The sequence below is a fragment of the Amphibalanus amphitrite genome, unplaced genomic scaffold (genome assembly GCF_019059575.1).
Source record: "Amphibalanus amphitrite isolate SeventyFive unplaced genomic scaffold, NRLGWU_Aamphi_draft 000223F_arrow, whole genome shotgun sequence".
Taxonomy (NCBI): Eukaryota; Metazoa; Arthropoda; class Thecostraca; order Balanomorpha; family Balanidae; genus Amphibalanus; species Amphibalanus amphitrite.
In genome coordinates, this window is record NW_024881718.1 from 666,697 (window position 1) to 691,749 (window position 25,053).

Here is a 25,053-nt window from a genome sequence, read left to right on the forward strand (position 1 = left end):
ATTTTATGAAGCCTTTACCTGCCTTTACCTAGGCGTGATTTCTTTTTTCTATTACCTGAAAGAATTATTGAACGCTCGTCTTCAATAGCTGTAAGGTGCTCTCCTAATGATCAGGTGAGATTGGTTTGAGAGGGATGTGACAATGCAACATGTTGCATTTTCTGAAACTGTCAAGCTCTTGATGATGAAGGAACAATTGGTACCTATAACTAGTATGCTGTACCAGAGTGCAAACTCCCCTACAGCAAATGGTAAAACCATTACAGGTTTTCAAAGGCTTCACCACTTTCAATGTTGCTGGGCATCTTTTGCATGATTTTTACAGGCTAGACTGCTTATCAGAATGTAAGATTAAGGATTTAAAATTTTATATTTGAGTACTTAAGATTGAGCTTGAAATCTCACAGCCGTGGCCACAGCCGTAGCCGTGTTCTTGGAGATAATTGCAGCCGCCCCGGCCCACAGCCGTGGGGCTGCAGCCAGCCGCGGCTGCAGCCGGCCGGTGCAGACCTCTACCGCCGACCCATCCGTCCAAACCCAGATGGCTTGCTGGGGGAGGGACGCTAGGTGTCTCTGCGCCGCCTGGTGCAGTTCGTCAGGTGGGGCGTCCCGCCGCAACGCTCCGATGTCCAGGGAGAATGTGACGTGTGGGCAGGCGGCCACCTCCCACGGCGGCGCGCGGGCGGGCAGCAGGGGCTCGATCGGCAGCACGATCCCAGCAGCCCGCCAGGTGTCGTGCCCCACCCCGCCCCATCTGAGCTCGTGCGGAACCCTCGTTCAGATACGTAATATCGCTATCTGCCACCTCGCGGTTCCCTTGTCAAGCCGAACTCATAGGCGGCGGAACGGGGAGGGCACCGCGGCACCGTGCCCCCTTTGATTTTGGCATTTTAACATTAGCCCTATGGGCGTTGCATGGAATGAATGGGACCAAAAGTCGGCAGTGCCCCCCTTAATTGAAGGTATTCCGCCGCTACTGGCCGAACTGATGACACGCAATGGCCAGTCAGTCACAGCTCAGCTTCCTGCGGAACACAGGAAGACACATTCAGTGAGAGTCGGTGGTCATTGATTGTGTCAATATTATTGACATGGTGACTAAAGAACGGTTATATTGCGCCAATACTGTTGCCAGTAGCAGCACCACCGGAGATAGTGAGGTTGTTGATGGTAGGTATCTGAAGAGTGTTGTTTCCCAACCCAGAATAATTGTAATGTGCCATCGATTGTACCTTTAGCCGAAACCCTGTCGATACCTATATTAGAAGGCTTGCCTGAGTTACTAATAGTCTTTCATTTAGAGAAAAATATCTATCACTAATCAAAATCGTTAGGTATGCTGGTTCTGTTGCTCACCCCTTATCTACAGCCTACAGCATCGGCGCGGCGCACGTCTTGGTGATTCCTGCTCTGTTCCTCCTGTTTCGTTTTTTAGCCGTCAACCTTGAAATTTACCACTTTCCTAACAACTCAACAGGAAAAAATGGAACACGATATTTGGGAAAAATGTATGTTTCCGAATTGTTTTATTTCTTCTTAAGCAGTTTGAACAAAAATAGAAGTCATTTCTCATTTGAAACTACCCCAATTATAACGATATGATAGTGCCCGTTATTGGCAATGTAGGTGGCAGCACCGTCGACTGCGACTTTTTCGCTGTAACTTCGACCTGCCCGAGCCTCGTCAAATCGCATTTTTACGCAAAACCAACTGCAGGGCTAGTGTTTTGGCATGCTCCCGCCAATTTATATCTTTGTCTAACGCGAATCTGTGAGAAAAACCCCTCTGTCGACACACCCTACTATACATTGTATTAACCCCATTTAATGTTGCTGTTATGTTCAAAACCAGTAGCAAGCACACTCCCTGAAACGTGAAATAGTGATATAAATTACCCCACTATGTGATACAACTCACCCAAGCCATGGGGCAAGTTGTATCAAAAACATTGTTCTATTCGGGAGACCGTAGAAGAAAAACTGGTAGAGGTAACGGAAAAGTTACTTTGCACAAAAAAAGCAGAAGAATAAAGGAAGGGGATGGTATGGAAATAATGAGTTTATCACGGATAGTTACGAGGTTATGGGTCTCGGAGTAAAAACTGATACAACCCACCCCACTCTCCCCTACCCTGAAAATTTCAAGTTCATACCTTTACCAGGGGCGGCTCCAGAGCACTGGGAATTGGGGGTCCTATTCGTGAAGCTAGTCCCAGAACACACATTTTCTTGCAACTTATTTTTTTAGAATGACATTAAAAAAACATAAAATCGGCTCTCACCTCGAGACGCGTCCACTCAGCCACAAGACAGAACAGGGAAAGATGGCGCCCGGAAAACCTCGTCGGCTGGTCGTGTCGCGAGCGCCATCCATTGGATAAGTTTGGCACAATTCGCCCTGATACAACTTGGACATGATACAACTCTCCCCGCTCTCCCCTATGTGCCCAATTTAGTTTTAGGAAAAGTCAGAAAATTTCAGCATCGTAGCTTCAGCGGTTTCGGAGATATTCCCGAAAAACCTGAGGGGTGGATAAAAACAACCCCCCCCCCCTGCCACTAATAGGGTTAAAACTTGGTCTGAACTTTGTTGTGGTGCCTACAGAGTAAAAAGAATCAGCTTTATGACAGTAATGTGGCCTGGGGAAGGAGGTAATTTTGGGCTGTGACGTCACATATTTGAATGTTTGTGTTTGGAATATGGGAAGCCTAAGATGTTTAATGAAAAATAAATGCCAGAACCGTGTTCCTGGTCATCCAATCTATAAAGTCGGGCACAATTTAACTGGTTTTAACAACATTTTACAGGGTGATCGAAAAAAAAGTGTCACCCCTAACTTAAAATCTACATAACTCGCGACTGGTAGGTCGGATGACTTCACGCCAGGCAGCATCGGAAAGAGCAGGCAATTTCTTTTCAATTGAATGTATTCATGATTGTTTTCTATTCCAAATCATGTCCCCATGGGCTCAAAAACCAGTCAATGTCCGGCTTTCACGTGAAACAAAATTCACCGAACGGGATCGGACACCGCTGAACGAGAACAATGAGTATCGTAACTCAACATAACACACACCTTACACATTACACATGGAGTGAATGTTGTTCACTGCAGACTGTTTCTCAGCTGACCTTAGACTCGTTTCTCAGCTGACCTTAGACAAGGAAGACCTTATCAGATCTTCCTTGCAAATATGCGGCCTCATTATTCACAAATTCGCCGGTAACTAGCGAATTATTGCGACAACCTGCACTACCGGATTATCAATTTTATGCAGCGGTAACCATGGAACAGTTAAGAAAAATGCTCACGTGAGCTGTCACGTGAGCTGTCAGATCAAAAACTCTGTCAAAAGTACAAATTTGCACAACCAAACTTTTGAACACGCCAATTTGCGTCCTTAACATACTTTTTTAATAGCTACATCTTCGTTTGCGGCATAAACCATGCATATTTACATCCATTCGAAAGGAAATTGTATGCTCTTTCCAATGCTGCCTGGCGCAAAGTCGTACGACCAACCAATCGCGAGTTATATGGCTTTTAAATTAGGGGTGACACTTTTTTCGATCACCCTGAGAAGGTGGGATAGTCCCTTTAAGCAATAAGCACGCGATTAACAACGAAAAATCGAGCTATGTAGGCCAGACTCGTCTACTTGAAATTGATGAATTTTACTGAAAATATTATACTTTTCAAAAGCTTATATCTTAACTTCTTCACATATTCAGTCATTCAAAATATCACCAAATTATGCTACGTTAAATTACGAACACTTCGATATCACTATTTATGCACAAAACTGATCAGTTACGCGAAACGGGCAAAAGAAAACGGGACGATCAAAAACACGTCCGACCCAATAAATCAAATTGTAAGCAGTTTTTAAGACAGAGACTATGCTCGTTTTTGGAGCTGAATTCGAGTATAGTAACTATTTGAGCATTTACGAAGTAGTTTTGGTGCCTTCGTAACATGCTGCGAAGCTGTCGGAAGTGGTTGACACCTGCTGCGAATACTCGGCAGGACCCCTACCCCTACTGTTTGACCTGACCTGATCCGACCTGGCCTAAATGTATGAAGATATCATCTGTGATCAAAGCTAATATGATATTCGTGATCAGCATCCCGAAAAACCCATACCACCCACACTTAACGGCGTTCTAACAGGTCTCGATTTTCCCGACTTTTTAGCCATTGACCTGACCAGTGACCTGGAAGGTCAACCGATGAGCTAGGACCTTAAAATTGGATATCATCGGCTTCTTCTCGTCACGGGCAGCACGCTCGCTTTTTCCGCAAAGCTATAGCTCGATCAGGGGTGAAACGGCAAGGGGATTGGAACTCCCCATTATACGCTTGCGGCTGGCGAAACACCAATACGGACGAGGATAAAATTATAGAACATAGTCTTCTTTCTAAAAAGGTTTTATGTTATTTTCCGATTATGTTGAGCCACAGACTTCTCTATAATGGACTGTGCACTGATCTAGCCGAAGTAGCATAAGGGGACCAAAATTGTGGCAATACGTTTGAAGCATTTGCCAGGGAGCATGGCCATTTTTCTTTGAATTATTCATTTTAACGTTCTGGAACCTTCGCTTAAATGGAAAACAAAACATTTTCCGCTATGTTTTCCCGCCAAAATTGCCAATCTTGAGTCAAAATTCCAGGCTGTGGACTTAAATATCAAGCGAAGATCAGAGGCATGCAAGTGTTTCTGTGCATTTTGAGTTGTGTGTTCAATGGTTGGTACTGTCATAAAACAGAAAGTTATACTCCCAGCTACAAGTGGACTACTTTTCACCATCGATCAGGTTCAACAAAGACAGTTTTGGTTCCCACACGTATGTATTCGTAACGATTCCCAACGGCCAGCATGGGCACAAACACCGATTTGGTCCACGAGATTCTCCTGGGACGTCTTGGGCCGGCTCGTCAGAAGAGGCAGCAACAGCATGCTCTGTGATCTCTGTGACGGCTCGCTGGTCGTTTTCCAGGCGTTGATGAGAGACAGGGTGCATGCTACATGTTCTTGAACAGGCATGAACTCAGCTCGCGCCCGTTAGTTTGCGGATCTTGTCCGAGTCCACACCGCGCCCACTGGTGCGCGTCGGCGGCCCCTTTCGTTTCTTGCTATGCACTTGGCTGTTCACATCCTTCACGTGGTTAGACACGAACACGTTAAACAGCGCTCCGGCCATGGTGGCGAGGATATTGCTGGTAAACTTGTGCCCCCTTCCACAAGCCACTTCCTTCAGTTCTTCGTCATCGCCGAGCATGTTCTGAACCACAGATCTGAACACATTCTTGGGACTTGAACTGCCAAAGAGGATGGTGCGAGTCTCTGACTGTGAATTCACCAGAAGTCTGTAGAGCTGGCAGACCTCCATGACGACTCGCAGGCACAGTTCACTCGGTTGCAGGAGCTTTCCACGGTTGAGGTCGGTGAAGCTAGCAGCCACCAGCTTTTCTTCAGCATTCTCTGCCACCACGGTTACCAGTTGCGCCCTTAGCCCGTCAGAGAGTAGCGCGCGACACTCATCACATCTGTGAATCTTCTTGACTGAGTGGGCTAAATAGCCTGCTATGTGGTGCAGAGCCTGCTGTGTCCCTTCTGGGACGTCTTGGGCTGGGTCATCAGAAGAGGCAGCAGCGGCATACTCGGTGATCTCAGTGACGGCTCGCTGGTCGTTTTCCAGGCGCTGCTGAGAGACAGGGTGCATGCCAGCCGTCACTGTGCTCAGACCATAGCCTGAGAGCCAAATTAGGCTTTTTATGCGCACGATAGCCTCTCCTTCAAAAAATTGACGAGAGCTCGCCCAGAAGTTGCCTCCGGCCAGTTTCCGGAGATGGCCGAAGTGACCTTCTAGCCGGTCGGATTGAATCTTGCCAAGCAGGACATACTCGAGATCACACTGTCTGAGCAGATACTTGGCCAGCCCGACCAGCCCTCGACAGGTTGCTGCCACTCCACGTATCGTGTCGAGCGACATTTGCCTCTTCTTGTTTCCCTGGGCTTCCCAGCGCAGCATCATCTTTCCGAACTTCTCGATGTATGCCAGCCCTTCTTCATCTCCAGTGGAAATAGGCTGCAGAGTCGAGTCGTTGCGACGAACATGCTTCCCAGGGGACTTCACGTTGACGATGTCGAACCACCTCCGAACTTGGTGCAGGAACTCTGCTGTACCGTTTAAGGAGCCGTACTCTGCATGTTGCCCATAGTAGCGGAGCGCAGCGATGGTTGTCTCGTGAGTAGCTGCTACGGCGAGCTGCACGTTCACGCGCTCTATGCTTGTTGGATGGAGCACCTTATCCGTGAGTCGGTATGCCATCTTGGCATCAAAGCTGTACTCGATGGAGTGTACCTTTTCCAGGTGGCTGAGGTGAACATCCAGAGGAGGCCCACCTGCATCGAGTGGCGGACAGTGCAGTTGTTTTTTGTTCAGGAGGTTGAAGTACATGTTTTTGAACAAGGGGACTGAGTCGTACATGGTGTACTATCCTGTCATCACTGTGTGGACTCCAGGGATTCAGGATATACTCCTGATGCCTCCCATCTTCTCCAAGCGCTCGATGGAAGGCTTGGTTTGTTCTGTGTCCGTCAGTTGTAACGGACACTACACGGTACCCAAGATGGGTGAGACATCGCAGGACTTGGAAGAAGATTCTCTTCATTTCTTGGGTTGTGACGTGGGTGACTGGCGACATGGTTACCAAGTCCTCGTAGTTCCCGGCAACCGACGAAATGTGGGTGCAGAACAAGGTACTGGCGACAGCTGTTGCTTCTCCGCTGCTCTCCCCATGCAGTCTTCCTCCCGCCAGATCGAGTGCTGTGGCACAGTAAACCTCGTCCATGGCCAGATTTACCAGCCGTTCTCTTGGAGACAACTTGGCGACCCGCATCTCCAAATACTTGATGGTCCCGATCTCCAGTCCCTCTTGCACGCTTAGTGCTCACGTAAGTCTCCGTGGCAGGACCAGAAGACCCGAGCTGCGCATGTCTTCATACAGTCGGGGACTCGTTCGGCTCCACACCATTGCAGTGGACATGAGTGTCGTGCTGTACCTCCTCCTTTTTGCTGGACTGAGTCGGAGTTGCAGCTGTTCAGCGGCGAACTCCCCAAAAGTACCGCATGATCCAGCTGCATCGTCCGTGCTGATTTTCTGCAGAAAATGCAGTGCAGTCATCACGTTGCCATCTTTCAAAGACTGTGCCTTGAGGAACGCCAGCACGTTCAGGACCTCAGTCGTCGTTTCGAAGCTCCCGGGAACGCTTGTCAGATCAGCTGCCCTGAGAGTAGGCAACTCGCTCCCGGCTGCGTACAAACGGAAACGAAGATCACTGTAGATCGTCAGGTTTCGTACGATGACTGGAATACCTTGATCTGTGTCAAATGCCTCCATTCTGATCGTCACAATGTCCTCCTGAAGTTCAGGAACATGCATCTGTACGAGCCGGTACCCAGTCGGCAGGTCCACCGTAGAGAGCTTTCTCACCATGTCGGTAAGAGATGCCACGTTCTCGGAACGAAACATGGATGCGGCTTGTTCCTCCCACAGTTCTCTTTGCAGCAGCCTTCGTGCTGTTGGAGTCGCGAGTATAGTGGGTCGTGGAGTCTCCTGTCCGCTCTCATTCCTGCAAAAGGAGAGAAATATTTCACTTAACAACTGCATTTAGCAACGGTTGCAAAATATATGGGAAACAAATTAGCATACATGGGTAATTTGGACATTGCCGGATAAATGCTATAAATTGATAAATGTAGCTCGGAACTTATATACATAAAAAGAAGTTATATACACTATACAGTTATATACACAAAAAGAACAATTCAGCAGCATGTGCGACCCTTTTTAACCGCTATGTATGCATGCAGGTTAACAGTTCGGCCTACGGAGGTCATGTAAGGTCAGCTTGTAAGGTCGGGTCGGGTCAGAAAAGGAAAAGATTAAAATGTGCTGAAACCGACTCCAACTCCGGGCCGTCAGAGTTGTCTGGATCAAAAGTTATTCAAGAAAACCATCAGAAGTAAAAACGAACATTTTTCTACGGTTACCTCTGGTTGGTGACCCAGTTTTTGACCTGACCGAAAAATGACCGAAGTACTTTCTTACTGTTTTTTTTCGTTCTTTCGAACGCCGCCTACCGCTTGTCTCTACGACGCCCCCCCCCCCCCCCCCCGGCCCGCTGATGGGGCACCGGCCCGGCGCGGGTTAACGTCTGATATGATCACATTAATGACGTAACAGATCAAAGGTCATTTGAGGTAGAGTTCCCAAATTTTCACAGGTGTCAAAATGTAAAGACCATCCTCAACACCTAAGATGTCCTTAATACCTTACTAATGCCCATATTGCTTTGATGAGGTATAAACATATCAACTTACTTGTCCCGGGGTGGGAGCACTGTTGGAACTGCGGTTGGCTTGAGGCGCCGTCGCTGACGGTCGGTTCTTCTTGTCGTGGCAGTGACACAAAAGTCATCACTGGAAAAGTGGAGCTCACAAACCCCACCATTCGCGTGGAAAGCTAAATACCGATACCTTTCCCTTTCTCTTGTCACTTCCTCTCCGATGCCGTGTGATTCTATATCCAGAATAACAATTACGTACCGTACACTTCCGTGTCATCAAAAACCCTTTCAAAGGAAAATAGAAAAGATGGAAAATAGACAACTAAAATCATAGGCTAAATATCCTAAATGTGGCGAAGCCTTGCTTAATTTTAGGGCCTTGGCTTGATTGTGGCCAAGGCCCTATATAGAAGGTATGCTCATTAGGCCGAAGCAGCGATTTCCGTGACGTCACAGGTACGAAGGGTCGGACGGCTGTAATGCAATCCTATGGAAAATGACCCAACTTTAGGGCTCTCCCACATAGCTGCCAACCTCGACACTAAGGTAAAAGCTATATCACATAAAAGCTCAAATCAAGACGAACAAGAAACCTATCTGACGTTTTTACGTATTACTAACGGCTTAGACTCTATTCAAGTATACTCAGAGCTCTGCATTACCTCACTTTTTCTGCCGTCAATGCCACTACAAATGTCTAGTCGGCGCACGTGCGCTTGTCGAACGGGGACCACCAGTCGGGCGATTCGGAGCTACCGCCCAATCAGAATGCCACAATGCCGTGACGTCATTGGTCGCACACGACACGTTACGGAGATAGGGATGAGACAGCCCTGGATTGTGGCAGGATTTCCAGAAAATAAAGAATTTGCGTGCAACTCATTGGTGCTTATTTGCGGGAGATACCTCCGATATTCTTAGATATCATTTACCACTACTATTTTCATGAAAACTGTTATTGTTTTTTAACGATTTTTTTTTTGTTTATATCAAAATCGAAACATTTTTTTTTTTACTTACTAGACAAAACTTCAAACAATATCCATGTTAAATTTTGCCAGGTTTGCAGGGTTCTTAATAAGTTAAAACTAGGTTCACTTTTGGGCCCCTTATGCTACTTCGGCCAGATCAGTGCACAGTCCATGTATAGAGAAGTCTGTGGTTGAGCATAAAAATAGAAAAGCAATAAAAAACATTTTAGGAAGGTGGTCTATTGCCTTTAACTGAGGCGTGGCGCGTTTTCAGATGAGTCGTACCACCCGATGCTGAAGAGCTGTCTGATCGCCAACATTCCACAACAGCTGGCTCTGTTCGCCGATTACACGCCAGTCACGGTAAGACAATTATGGCCGTAATCACAATCACAGGTTAAGTGTTGGTGTAACCGCAGGCTGTTTGAAAAAACCGATAAACACTATTTGTTAGAAAAAAACGCAGGTTGTTTGAAATAGACAAATATTGTAAATATATATTCGTTAGAATTGTGTTTTCTATTGAAAAACAATCTGAGCATTTCTCGGTTGGAAGTGTTTTGCTTAGTTGACAGCGAATTGGGGCTTTACAGATAAGGTTGGGGCCGCAGTCACGTAGAAGTCAGTCCCTGCTCACGACTTTTATAAGCCTTGATTTACTATTGAAATGGAGGTAATGTTGTTGAAATGTTGTATGGAGGTGTTTTTAGTTGATTTATTAAAAAAAAACTAATTCAAAACATTTAAAGTTAGCAAACACAATGACACTCGCAATTCAAAACAAAGGTAATATCTTATCATTATTATCACCAGCTGGCAGCCATCACCTATCGTCCTCGTAGTCGATATCGGGCCTCGGCGCACTCGATAATGTTCGAAATTTGTAACGCTCACTTGTTGCTATGGGTCTGTTCCAGTCGCTCTTCCTAACACCTCTAAACTCCTTCGAGAGCAAGATAGAGGAGGTTGGAGCAGGGCCCTCCTTGGCTTTGCGGGGCTAGAGCTGCCACTGGAACAGGGAAGCAATTTTGGAGGAGTTTAGGGGTGTTAGGAAGTGCGACTTGAACAGACCCTATGACGACCGAGCAGTACATGTGATATTCATCCGTTAACAAGTACTTGCGGAGTTTGCTGCTCATGTTTTCGAACACAGGCTTTGTGTGTCACTAAAGGGACCCTCCCACCTTAAAAAAGTCAATGAATTGCATGAAAAAGATGTCGATCGGTTCAGAAAGAGCGAAAACGAATGTCTACCAAATTTCATCGAAAAATATTCACCGGTTTTCAAGATAATAGACTTTTACTTTTGGAATCTACGCTGTTCCTAGCGACTTTATTTGGAAGGAATAGTTTGGCAGCTGAAAGTGCTGTACTTGTTGCGCGCAAAGCAGCATATACCACCGCGTGCTCCCAAGTGTTTTGGTAAAAGATTTAAAATTGTTAGAGCTGCGCTGACCACACATTCAGAGGGGGCACTCAAATGCATTAGCCCCTCTAAATCCAAAGTGCTGCAACTTTGAAAAATTAGATATTTTCGATTTGAGGCATTTCTGATTTCTTGATGTCGTGGGTGCTCAAACCGGTAATTGCAAGCCAGGGACACCATTTTGGCTATCTCAACTCAAAACTAATGTTTAGGTGGGATGGTCACTTCAATGTGGCGCGTCATTTCTTAACCCGCGCCGGGCCGGGGGGGTGGTGGGGGTGGTGGGGTGCTTGAACACCCCACCCCACCCCATCCCCCCTGCGGTTTTTCGTAGATAGCCGTTTTCGGCACACCTGTTCATGCATCTTTTCCGCATATGTTGTGAAAATTTCAGACCAGAGGCCTCTTGCACCAAAATCCTCTTGCACCAATGCTTGGATTATTTTACATCGTATACCCAATCCAAGTCTCAAATGTAACAATTTGCGTGTAAAATTTAGCAAGCACATGTAGGATTATGTATTGGGCTATTGCAAACATATTTACCACCGTTAGATTAGCTTGTTCTGAAACCGGTTTTTCGATTTTACCTAGCTAGGTAGTTTGGTGCAAGAGGCCTCAGGGCTCTCAAAGTCAGGCAGGGTGTCGATTTTTCAAAATGGTTGGGGGTGCTCAACCCCTGCACCGGTGAAAGATTGCAGCTTTGTCATGGGGCACAACCGCACAAGGCATGGTTGGGTATCCCCATAAGGTACTGAATCCAGGATTTCCACTAACATTTCCCAAGGGCAGAACGTTCTTCTTGAAAATCATTCTGCTCGTCCTAGTACTTGGCTACCTCATTACATAAACATCTTTCCGAAAAAGTCGTATGTTTGCCGGCAGCTCGGCAGCAGCCCCGGCACCTCGGTAATAAGGTGATAGAAACCAATGACGGCGATTAGCACCAGTGCAGCAGCCCCTGCGGTCCGCAGGGGCGGACATTGCGCGGGAGGCAACGGTATAGCTACGAGGCTCTGGCACTAATAAGACGATCACAATAATCGCTGAAAAAATGACAGGTGATCGCATTTCGATATTTATGGGTTTACGATTTTCCTCAATGGCGTAGCCAGGTAGGCCCGTGAGGCACTTGCCCCCCCCCCCCCATCAGGTTCAGGGGCACATCGGGTTATTCGGGCCTGAGGGGCCGAGCGGCGCCAATTGGCCGCCGAGGTTCCACGTTGGCTATATTTGGACTCAGAATGGCCCCACAGGGCTTGTAAGAACACCTCATGGGCCCACAAGTACCAATATTTTAAGATCTCTATAAGGGCCCCAAGCCAGCCTCTGAGGGCCACTTGCCGACCTCTGGGGGTCTTAACCCACGCCCTGCTGGGGGGTGTTTGAACACCCCCCTTGTGGTTTTTCGCGAATATCTCAAAAACGGCGGCGCGGAGCTCCGCCGTTTTTGGCACACCTTATTATACATCAATTCTACACATGTTGTGAAAATTTCAGACCAAGGTCATTCAAGGTCAGGTCACCAGGTCACTTGAAGTGACCTCACCTCATAAAACGTTTCATTGTCTGTCATAGCTACACCGAGTGACCGATCGCTTTGAAACTTTCAGCGATTGCTAAGAGCAACGGCATGTACAAAATGTTTATCTCAGAATTTTGATATCGATGACCTAAGGTCAGGTCAATTTTGCGACCTCCCCATTATAAGTCAATGGGAGAAAATTGAAATGCGTCTCTTTTGGACGAAAGACATTATAAACACTCCCAAACACCGAATTACAAGTGGTTTAGACACACTGAACATGAAAATGGTGTCCGTGACCCTTGTTTATGCCTTGAGGTCATCTTAGGTCACGAATGGTATCTAACAGTTTTTCGCAAATAACTTCTGATAGAGGCATGCTAGAGCGATGAAAACGCCTTAGATGTGTTCAGCTCGACGATACGGATCGACTGATATGCAACATGACCCTTTCCGGTCAGGTCATGACCTTGACCTGAGGTCAAATTTTCAAGTTGACCTTTCAAGGTCAAATTATAGTTCATTCGATGCGTCTTCACGAGAGGAACACGATGCCGGTAAAAGTAAGCTCGTACAAGGCTTGGGTCAAAAGTTATTGCCGAAAAACTGTTTCCGAAAAAAATCGGCCTCTGCAGGCAGTTTTTGCCCCCTGCAGGCAAAACCGTTGACGTTAGGTCAAATCTGAGGGAATTAATCAGAAAGGGCGTTAAGAGGGCTATCGAATGCACTTTTCTGCGGCGCTGTAGCTCTATTGGTTCCCGAGTTATGCGCTGGCTTCTTGGAAATTTTCGATATTCGACCTGGAAATCGGCGAAATTTTGCCTTCAATGACCTCTGGTGACCTGACCTTTGACCTGACCAAAAACCTGACAAAGAAGTGATTTCGTCATTATTTTTGGCGCTCTTTCGAAGGCCGCCTTCCGCGTGTCGCTACGTGGCCCAGGAGTCGAGTTACAAGGGCGGTGTTCAAACACCCCCCCAGCAGGGCGTGGAAATCCAGGACCCCCAGCCGGGCGCGGGTAGACCGGCCTGTAGGTGGCCAGCTCTAGGAGCTGCACACCCGCCTGTAATGGCCCCACACCCATTTCTCTGAGGGCCCCTATAACGGCGACTGTGAGAGCCCTCACCTGTCGCCGCCGCAACGAAAGGCGACAGCGATTGGAGCGCACGAGGAACGCTAATATTCTATTTACGATTTTACTGAACGTTCCGACGGGTTGCGACGAAAAATACAGTTTTGAGTGCATTACGACGATCCGTTTCCCTTCGCTTTTTTCGCATTTAACGTAATGTATTCATTAACTCAACATTCGTGATTGTTGTAACGAACAATTATCACCGGCGCCCCTGAGCGCCACACCGACGTCTCTGAGGGCCCCACACTCCTAACTCTGAAGCCCTACACCAATGCCTTTAAAACCACTACATGGGCGGTTCTGAGGGTCCTTGTCAGTTACCAGCGACCTGACGGCCCCTCACAGGTGACTCGGAGGGTCCCAGGCCCCAGCAGCGTCTGAGCGCACCATGCCAGTCTCTGAGAACCCCACAAGGCTCCTGAAGGCACCGGTGACCTTTTGATATATTCTTGTCGGCCTATGAAGGGTCCGTTCAGTGACAGCAGTTCTGAGGGCCCCACGCACGCCTGTGATGGCCCTAAACCAGTGTCTCTGAGAGCCACCACAACGGCGCCTGTGAGGGCCGTCACCGGCAACTGTGAAGCCCTCACACCGGCGCCTCCAGTCCGAGGGCCCCACATTGTCATATCTGAGGGCCCCACACTAGTGCCTCTTAAGGCCCTATATCGGCGGCTCTGAGGGCCCCAACATCGTAGCTTCCGAATGCCCCACAAGTGCGCATGTGACGGCCACCCTGCCACCTGTGACATTTGAAGGCCCCATACCGGCGACTCTGAGTCCGTCGCCGGCGTCTATCGGCGTCTGAGTCCGTTCCGGTCTCTAAAAACGACCCCACAGGGTTTCTGAAGGTACTACCGGCCTCTGATGGCCCTTTGCCGGCCTCTGAGGGCCCGTCGCCGGTCTCTGGAGCCCCCTGCCGGCTTGTAAAGGGTACGCGCCAGCAGCTGTAAGGGTCCGACACCCGTGTACGACGGACCCACACTTAACTTAACGTCTTTTTTCGCCCTTCTTCTTAAAACTAACTTTCCTTTTCTTTGCATCTTTATTTCACCCTCGCCCGCCCATGCCATTTTTCCATCCTAGAACGCACATGAGGGGGGGGGGTTGCCACCCCCCGCGCCATTTCGTTCCTATTGGAGATAGAGCTTCGCGGTAAGACCAAAAAGATTCTTTGGGAAGAGACGAATCCAATGATACCCAGTTTTTCCTTCTCAGGTCAGTCATTGACCTTCCAGGTCAGGTCAAACTAAAAAAGTTGCTGTTTTGGGTCACCGTTTGATATAAGTGCGCTGCTTAATGCTTATCATATACCGATGACGATGCCGTTTTCTGGTGCCAAGCCAGCTAGAACCTCTTTGTCACACTACCCGACCAGGTTTTTGCTGCTGAGGTCATTTCAGGTCAAGTTAGGTCAAGGTCAATGATATGTGTTTGTATGTCTGTGTGTGTCTGTGTGCATGCTGATGTGTGCACCGATTGTTTATGTGTCCATATTACATGAAATCATGATTTGAGAAGCTTTTACCAAAAATGCAGTCAAAAAACTTCACGAAAAGTAACTTCAGCTTGCCTAAAACGCGCGCTGCCGTTTTCCTGCTATTCAGGAAAAACCACAGGGGGCGGGGGGCAAATTGGCCCCCCAACGGGGCGAGGGTTAACACAACGCTACCAAATAGATAGCGTATGTGCTTGTATGTCTGTGTGTGTCTGTGTGACTGTGTATGCTGATGTGTGCACCGATTGTTTATGTGTCCATATTACACGAAATCATAATCTGAGAAGCTTTTACCAAAAATGCAGTCAAAAAACTTCACGGAAAGTAACTTCAGCTTGCCTAAAATGCGCGCTGCCGTTTTCCCGCTATTCAGGAAAAACCACAGGGGGGGGGGGGGCAAATTGGCCCCCAACGGGGCGAGGGTTAACAGTTAACACTGACTGACTTAGATGTGTATAATTCCCAAAGTAAATCACCGTTCTCTTTCATCTTTTAGTGGCACTTTTGCAAGGCCCTGTGGTAGTTTTTGGTCAAGTGCCTACCCATGACACCTTCTCAAAACATTTGTACGCGGGTTTGAAAATTTGACATTTTTTGGCTATACGGTCAAAGTCAACAAAAAAGAACTCACCAATGTGCACAAAAATTAAGGGATATTTAGTTCAAAGTGACCTCCATCTAATGGTAGTAGTCGCTATTCATGACACTTCTGCGTTTTTTTTTTGTTTTTTTTTGTACAGCGGCCATATTGATATTCTAAGGCCTATCTCGCCGACTGGCAGCAGGGCCGGGGGGGGCGCTACCCCCAATCCAGCCCAGCTGAGGCCGGAAGGGGAGACCCGGGAGGTATGGGCCCCCTGGAGGTATGGGCCACTAGGTATGGGCCATCGCTGTTTTGAAGAAATTTTGCGTATTTTTCACATTTGGCTGCGTAACTTGGTAGCAGCCATTTCGTTATACAACCCACGTGATTTCCAAAATCTTCCTCAGTCGCCTTTGGCAATGAGCGGTGATTAAGCGTTTTTGCCCTCTCCGAGTGAAATAGGTACATACAGAAAATTCGTGATTCATGTGAAAGAGGCTCGTTTTGTTATGTCACACCATCGCTACCTAACATAAAGTTTAAAGCAAGCAAATTAAGACTGGGTAGACAATTAGAAGCTTTCTTACAAGATTATGAGCTGAGATGCTACGCACATTTTGGCGTTCTAACCGGGAGGTTCGGGCCGCCCGCCCCGGTGATCCTTAACCCGGCAGTTGCTGGGGTATTTCGCCACCCACCGTTTGCTGGGGGGGGGGGGGGCGTTAAACGCCCCCAGCCGATAACACGAGAACCAATAGGCGCAGCGAAACGCACGAGGCGGCAAACGAAAGAACGCGACGAGGCGCTTCAGATGAGTATCTTAAAGTTGAATTTTGAGGTCACAGGTTGGGTCAAGGTCAGGTCAAACACCTGAAATCGGGCTTTCAGTAGCATGGACTTCAGGACTTCGCAATGGGCGCCTCTCGTCATAAGCTCTGTCAAAACGGTGCACAATCCATCATATAAGGCCTACAAGAGTGTCAGCTCCATGTAGGAGTCAGTCAAGCATAGGTCAGGGTGAAGGTCAGGTCAACCGGGTAGGCACATATCCCCGAAAATCAAAACTGATATTCGCAGCCGTGACACATGTTTTATGGGTAATTTGGAGCGTAGAACACGATGGTGACATTCGTTTTATCATATGTGTACGTGTTTGTCTCAAAAAGTTCAATTTAAGAAATGCATGTATCATGGTCGTGAAGTGGTCACGAGAAATTGCCAAGATTCAGTTTAAGATTTTGGAAAATGCGGAGCAATAATCATAATCGAAGATAACCATTTGATTGTTCATGGTATTGGCAGTCTAATGGCGGTTACGGCATGTCTGTATGTCTATTCTGTGATTTTATATGATTTTTTGAACATATGCCGTTTTGGTCGAAAACTCAGAAATCATGACGTCACTAAAACCTCGATATCTCAAAAAAATTTCGACCGATAATTTTGAAACTTTGGCACAATAAACTTCAATTAATTCCCTACAGGTACCCAAAATCAGGTACCGTTTTTATGCTATAGCCCGGCGAAAAAAAAAGTTGGGGCGTTTAACGCCCCCCCCCCCCAGCAACTCGCGGATTAATCAATAAAATGATGCTTTCATTCAATGTCCTCTTCAACAAGTTTTCTTTTTGTCGCGTAAGGTCGAAAATTGAACTACAAATTGCATTCACACAGAAATATATTACTGGTCTTAAATTATGGCACGTGATAGAGTTTACCCAAATAAATATGTGGCCAGGTGACCTGCATGAAGTAAGCTGTTAGCCGCTTATGCGGTTCTTGGGCTCTAAGAGAGTTTAAGGTAGATCCCAGCTACGAGTATTGTGCTCAATGTCGAAAATAGAATATGAAACATGACACCGGCCCATTCCTCCCGGTGTATTATGCTTGATCAAAAAAGCGCATGATTTATCAAAAGTTATCTCGAGACAAAATAGTTGGTCCCAGATGCCTGATATCAGGCACACTTTACAGGCGAAAGGCAATTTCACGTACGAAGAGTGAAAACCAGGTCTAGCCTTTGCCTACAGGATGAGAATTGCCATTTCATAAAACCGGCCCATATCTCCCGGGTCTCCCCTATAACCTCTGACAGCTCAGCGCAGCCAACTTTCCTTATGCCTAGCTGAGTTGAGCAAAGTAGACATAAACAAATGCAAATTCAAACATGATGTGAAAATGGCAGGACAATGAATCTTCCTCCCAGGTATCCTGAAAAACTTAAGTACCGACTTGAATCGTTAAACTAAAGTTCGTTTTTTTAAAGTTTGCCCCTCACTGTAAACGTCTTTTTGAACACAGCACGAGAATTGCTGGCTGAATTACTGAGAAAACTGGTTGGCGCACATTGATTTGACCAGATTTCACAGACGAACAATTTCATCAAATTTATTTACTATTTCACAGACTCATAGCTCGTATTTGTCAATACTTACAGCCCCACAGGGATAGACGACTTCTCAGCAATTATGTCTGAACTAATTAACCAGTAAAACGCCTTTTGGGGCGAGCAACGGAGCGAGCGAGAGGGTGGGCCATGCACGTGCGAAACTGCGAGGGGGTACCTCCAACTGACTTGTGCACGGCACCCTACTAACCGGTCTCTAGCGATGTGCCAAATTTGAGCACAATCGGCCCAGCCGTTCTCACGGTCGTCAAGTTAGATGTAAGTGAATCCTAATCTATAATCTAAGATTCGGAATCAGGCGAGCCCCTACGATTTGGACCAAACTTGGTCAGTGGATAGTACGTAACGTCCTGATTACGATGCACCCAAAATCTAAGCTCGGCCCGCCATATTTACGAAGTTACGGATGTTTCAATTTCAAGGTCATTCGAGAGAGCCCCTACGATTTCCGTCAAAATTTGTGTACGGACACCCTAGGTGCTCCTCATTACGAATATCACAAAATTTAAGCTCGGCCCGCCATATTTACGAAGTTACGGATGTTTCAATTTCAAGGTCATTCGGGAGAGCCCCTACGATTTCCGTCAATTGTAGTTATAAATGGACAAGTATTGTATCGAGAGTACATGAACCTCCAGGCTCCACGAATCAAACTATTAAATGTAACTATGTAAATGTAAATTAAATGTAACTGTTTTAATAGTTTGATTCGTGGAGCCTGGAGGTTCATGTACTCTCGATACGATTTCCGTCAAATTTGTATGCGGACACTCTAGATGCTCCTTATTACGAATATCACAAAATTTAAGCTCGGCCCGCCATATTTACGAAGTTACGGAGTCACAAAGTTACGGAATTTCAAGGTCATTGGGTGAGCCCCTCCGATTTTCGTCAAAATTTGTATGCGGACACATTACATGCTCCTCATTACGAATATCGTAAAAGCTAAGCTCGGCCCGCACTATTTCAAAAGTTACTGAGGTTTGAAATTCACTGAAATTCAAATATCTGTAACTTTTGAAATAGTGCGGGCCGAGCTTAGCTTTTACGATATTCGTAATGAGGAGCATATAATGTGTCCGCATACAAATTTTGACGAAAATCGGAGGGGCTCGCCCAATGACCTTGAAATTCCGTAACTTTGTGACTCCGTAACTTCGTAAATATGGCGGGCCGAGCTTAAATTTTGTGATATTCGTAATGAGGAGCATCTAGAGTGTCCGCACACAAATTTTGACGGAAATCGTAGGGGCTCTCCCGAATGACCTTGAAATTGAAACATCCGTATTCCGAAACTTCGTAAATACGGCGGGCCGAGCTTAAATTTTGTGATATTCGTAATGAGGAGCACCTAAAGTGTCCGTACACAAATTTCGACGGAAATCGTAAGGGCTCTCCCGAATGACCTTGAAATTGAAACATCCGTAACTTCGTAAATATGGCGGGCCGAGCTTAGATTTTGGGTGCATCGTAATCAGGACGTTACGTACTATCCACTGACCAAGTTTGGTCCAAATCGTAGGGGCTCGCCTGATTCCGAATCTTAGATTATAGATTAGGATTCACTTACATCTAACTTGACGACCGTGCCGTTCTCGAGATCTGGAAGCGGCACCCTGCACGTGCGCACGTGCAAAATGGGTCCCGGCTGACTTTTGTATGGCACCCTGCTAACCGGTCCCTAACTGTGTACCAAATTTAAACGCACTCGGTCGAGCCGTTCTCGAGATCTGGAAACGACCCCTGCACGTGCGCACGTGCAGCAGCACCCCAACTCTAACACATTGATATGCAGTACCCAGTGGGTGCCTACTACATGCCAACTTTCAGCGCAATCGGCCAAGTATTTGCCGAGATATTGCAACTATTACAAGACTGACACCTCTTCCTTTTGCACGAAGAGGTGCCTACCTACATGCAGGTGCCTAGTGCCTACCTACATGCCAACTTTCAGCGCAATCGGCCAAGTATTTGCCGAGATATTGCAACTATTACAAAACTAACACCTCTTCGTTTTGCACGTGGCACGTGCATAAGGGGTCACCCTCATGCATCGGAAATAGTCCAATACTTCTTGGTAGAAGGAATGAAGCTACCCTACAAAAATTACCGCATGTAAATCGGTCCAGTCGTTGCTGAGATATAAGCGAAGCAAAAGCGTCCGCAATCCGCACGGCCGGCCGGCCGCTCATGATCAGAAATTTCCGGTAATCTTAGTGTCACGGAACTCAGCACCAAAAACTCAGCTCGGATTCTTGCAGGCCGTTTATATCGTAATGGACAAAAATGAAACATCACAACTCCAATGTCCACCGGCCAGAACCCTCAAAACCAGCAAAATCACGGCACACCGCCGCAACCATCACGCAACCACACATCAGACACAATTCCCGAACTTTCGGGCAGCCGCTCGCCCCCGGCTCCCGGTCAGCTGACCGCCGGAGGCGACCAATCCGACGCCAGGCGCCGTCTCTCGGCAGCACCGACTTGGCCGAACGGTCAGCACCGATCGAGGCGACCTCTATTATCCGGCATTGCCAAAAATTCCCGAAAGAGGCGCTACTAATCCGTAACATAACTCCCCACCTTGACCCTCAGGTCAACACAAAACAGCTTCGTAACACTAGCAAACAGGTTTGATCAGCCATCACTAGGACAATCATCGGCGATAAATCTAACACGAGTGAGGCACAGCGACAATGGAACACATTCCCAGTCAACGCCACCACACAACCTATAAGCTATACGATTACAAACACAAACATCGATCAATCGTGTGAAAGAAATCGCGCAGCACGACGTGCGTCAGCACAACGTCTCCTTTCGACTCAGTGACGTACCAGACCATAAAGGGCACGCTGGATCCGGCTCTCAGGAACACAAGGATCCGAATCACTCCGGAGCTCGCGTAGGATCCTGGGAGGATAGAGAGGGAACGACCTCCAGGTCGTACAGCCGCTGCACAGCGCGCGTCCTCAGTCCTTTCTCTGTACTTACCTCCACTGACCTAGTCTTCCCATCTCGCCCAGGGAGCAGTCTCGTGACCCTGCCCATGACCCACTTCTGCCGGGGAACATGGTCCTCCTCCAGTAGCACCACTGATCCCTCTGTCAACTTACCGTGAGAACGGAACTGGCGCACAGTGGGTGGAAGACTACGCAAGTATTCCTTCCGCCAAACCTGCCAAAATCGGTTCAGACGCCGTTCTCTGATCCGCGCCCTCTCCTGGAGCGCGCTGCCGTCAACCGACCGGGCACTCTCAACCCGGCTCTGGAAGCCCGCGCCTCGGCCGATTAAGAAATGACTCGGGGTGAGCGCGTCTGGGTCCTCAGGGTCGTCTGCGACGGCCGTGAGCGGCCGTGAGTTGACACATGCCTCTATCTCAGACAGCATGGTCTCCAACTCAGTCCGAGTCACACAGCGGGTCCCCAGGGACTTCCTGAGACCCACCTTGACAGAGCGAATGAGCCGCTCGTAGAAACCACCGTGCCACGGCGCCACCGGCGTCGTGAAACTCCACTCCGGAGCCCTGTCTCCGAAATACCTCCGCAGGGACACGTCTGCCGCCTTGAAATATCTCGCATTATCAGAAATAACACGAGACGGAAAGCCACGTCTGGCAGCGAACCGTCGGAATGCTAACAAAATGTCTGCCTGCGACAGAGACTCCGTCAGCTCGAGATGCACCGCACGCACCTGCGCACACGTGAACAGAGCCACATAGAACTTCTTGTTCGGAAAATCAACACAGAACAGAGGTCCGGCCATATCCACACCGACGGTCGAAAAACAAGGAGACTCGCTGACACGAGCAGCGGGGAGCGGCGCCGCCGGCTCGTTACACGCACGTGCGTCATGTCTCCGACAGGCGACACACTGGCGCTTCACCCGCTTCGCCAAACACCTCAGCCCCACGATCCAGAACCGTTCGCGCAGAGCGGTGATCATCGTCGAAACACCGGCATGTCTCCTCAGCAGGTGCTGTTCTCTGACTAACAGCTCTGAAAGACGACACTTCGGCAAGATCACAGGGTGCTTCTCAGCATACGACAGATCTGAGAGCTGTAACCTGCCAGTCATACGGACCAAACCGTCACTGTCGATGAAGGGAGTCAGCTTAGTGAGGCTCGAGCCCCGCGGAAGGGCCTTCCCGGCACGCAGCAGCCTGATCTCGTCAGAAAAGACGTCACCCTGTACGTCTCTGATCAGAGCGCGCCGTGCCTCGTCCAACTCACCAGTTGTGAGCTCACCATCTCTCCTCTCAGAGGGGTTCCGAGCGTTGTGTACAAACCGGCGCACCCAACCAGCGATGCGCACAGCCTTACACATAGACCCCCACCTCTCCACTGGGAACACAGGCTCATGCTTCGTCACACTCGGTGACGTCAGAGCTGCCGTCGGTGACGTCAGAGCTGCCGACTCCTCCTCAGTCTCAGCTGCGCTCTGCTGAGCCGCAGAGCCGTCTGAGTCACCCGACCTGAGCCAAACAGGGCCCCTCAGCCAAACATCCGACTCCAGGAGGGACTCGGCGGACACACCGCGCGTGAGCAGGTCTGCAGGGTTGAGCTCACCGCTGCAGTGTCCCCAGTCAGACGGGCTCGTGAGAGACTGAATCTCTCTCACCCTGTTCGACACGAACTGTTTCCATCTCGCTGGGTCCGCCTGTACCCAGCCGAGGACAATTCTGCTGTCAGTCCAGCAGAGCGAGGGCGTGGTCTCCGGCAGCTGCAGTGCCCGCCGGACGAACACCACCAGCCTGGCCGCCAGCAGGCTGCCCAACAGCTCCAAACGAGGCAGAGTGTGAGCGGCGATCGGCGCCACACGTGCCTTCGCCATGACCAGACACACGTCACGAGAGCCATCCTCACGAGGGGCACACACATAGACCACCGCCCCGTATCCCTTTGGCGAGGCGTCGCCAAAGGCGTGAAGGCTCACACCCTCCCCACCGTTCCAACCTGAGCTAAAGTAGCTCCGAGGAATCTCCATCTGCTTCAGGACCTCCAGTCCTCTCACCCAGTCAGAAAACACGTCACAAAGCTCAGGAGGCAGGATCTCGTCCCAGCCCAGACCGATCCGCCACAGCTCCTGAAACAGGCATTTTGCCACCATTGTGTGAGGAGCCAGCCACTGCATCGGATCAAACAACCTCGCGATCAGACTCAACAAGACTCGCTTGGTGGGCACCACATTGTCAGGCAGGCTGACACCCTCAAACACGAACACGTCCCTATCAGGTAGCCATCTCAGTCCGAGAACCTTCACACTCTCGTCCTCAGGACTGCCGGCCAGCGCGTGAGTTCGATCGAGTACGAGCTCACTGTTGGAAGTGCACTTCGTGAGCTCCATCCCAGCGTCACTGAGGATAGACTGGGCCTCGGTGAGCAGCTCACGAGCACCCTGCTCGGTATCACACCCAGACACAAAGTCGTCCATGTACAGAGAAGTCTGGAGCTCTCGGACAGCGCGAGAGGGTGGATACTTCTCCAGATGGTACTGGATGGTCGCGATCAGCAAGAACGGCGAGCACGCCGCTCCGAAAATGACTCGCTGAAACCGCATGGTCCGAATACGACCGTCCAGCTCCCACAGAAAGCGGAGAACGTCCTGATCTGATCTCCTCACCCGGATCTGCAGGAAAGCTTTCCGGATATCGCCGGTGACCGCGAATCTCCACCGGCGGAACCTCAACAGCACCTCACACAAGTTGGGGATCAGATTCGGACCAACCTCGAGACAATCATTGAGCGAAAGACCGTGCCTGTCAGTCGCCGACGCGTCAAACACCGGACGCACGCGCGTGGAGGTGCTACTTTCCTTTACTACCGGCCTGTGCGGTAGGTAGAAAGTGGGATTCTCTGACACGAGCTCCTCTCGTGGCACCTCTGCGATCACCCCATTCGCCTCCATCTCCTTCAGAGCCTGATCATACTCCTCACCCAGCTTGGAGTCCTTTCCAAGCTTCCTCGAGAGACCAGCCAGTCGTACCTCAGCAGCCTGCCTATTGTCGACTAGCTCGCCTGGGTCTCTCTTCCACGGCAGAGCTACCTCATACCGCTCATCGTCCATTCGAATGGAATCGCGAAACTTAGCCTGAACCTCAGCCGAAGAATCAGCATCACTCGAATCATGGATCCCTATCCCTTCTAGATCCCAGAACTGGCGGAGACGGCTCTCATGCAGGTCTCCCAGACAGAGCAGTTGACACCCCAGCTGTGGGCCCCTCTGTCCCTCACAGTCACCCACCAGGCCGGACACCATCCAGCCGAGCACTGTCTCCTGAGCTACAGGGCCCCCCTGGGTGCAGTGCACCGCTGGCCTTACCATACTCCAGAAGTAGTCCATACCGACGAGGATGTGTACGTGCAGCGGCTCATCGGGAGGAGGGCGGCCAGCCATAGGGAGGTGAGACAGCTCCGCCATCACAGAGGCAGGCAGGCTGGGCCGGGACAGGGGCGCACAGATCACAGGAACCTCGATGGCCTGCATCGTCACTGAGGAAGGTACATCAGCATTAGCATTCGACAGCGACAGCTCGAACACATCACGATCAACAACACCAGAGCTCCTCCCTCCAAACGCAGCATAGGCCACACTTTCTAATCTGACCCACTTTGGGCTCACCTGTTTCACCACATCAGCTGAAACATAGCTCCTATCCGAGGCAGAGTCAAACAATACATTTACTGAGAGCTCCTGACCACGCTTGTCTTTCACTAGGGCTCTCACAAGTGGCAGTGCAGTGACTGCACCGTCACTACCACAAGGTAACACTGCATCTGTCGGCACACTAGCACTAACTGCAGTCATAGCTGGGCTGGCCTGCTGCTCAGCCCGCTGAGGTGGGACACTGTTCGATCCACGTACCAGTCTGGAGCAGCACACCGCATGGTGCCTGCCACCACACTCTGAGCAGTTCATCCTACATCTGTTGGCCCTGTGTCCGCGCTGAAGGCAGCGGAAGCACAGGCCTGCTTGACGCACTCTGTCAAGCCGCTGAGGCACATTTAGAGGCACAAGAGACGGGCACTGGTCTGACCTGTGGGCCTGGGCACAAAAGCCACAGACCGCCGTTGAAGTCGAGAGTGCTGCTGCTGCTGCAGGAGCGCGCTGCACCCTGCTCCTCTGCTGGCGGGTCCCAGCGGGGCTGCGC

At 49.2% G+C, this 25,053-nt stretch overlaps 1 protein-coding gene across 1 annotated transcript in view; it reads left to right on the forward strand.

Annotated features, from left to right (window-relative positions):
• Positions 1–25,053, forward strand: part of LOC122385553 (locomotion-related protein Hikaru genki-like) — a gene marked incomplete at its 3' end in the record, with an annotated part of 234,824 nt that overhangs the window by 110,909 nt on the left and 98,862 nt on the right. Inside the window, exon 4 of the mRNA XM_043373899.1 lies at positions 9,603–9,691. Coding sequence (XP_043229834.1) covers positions 9,603–9,691 — 89 coding nt within the window. The remainder of the gene's footprint in view (positions 1–9,602; positions 9,692–25,053) is intronic.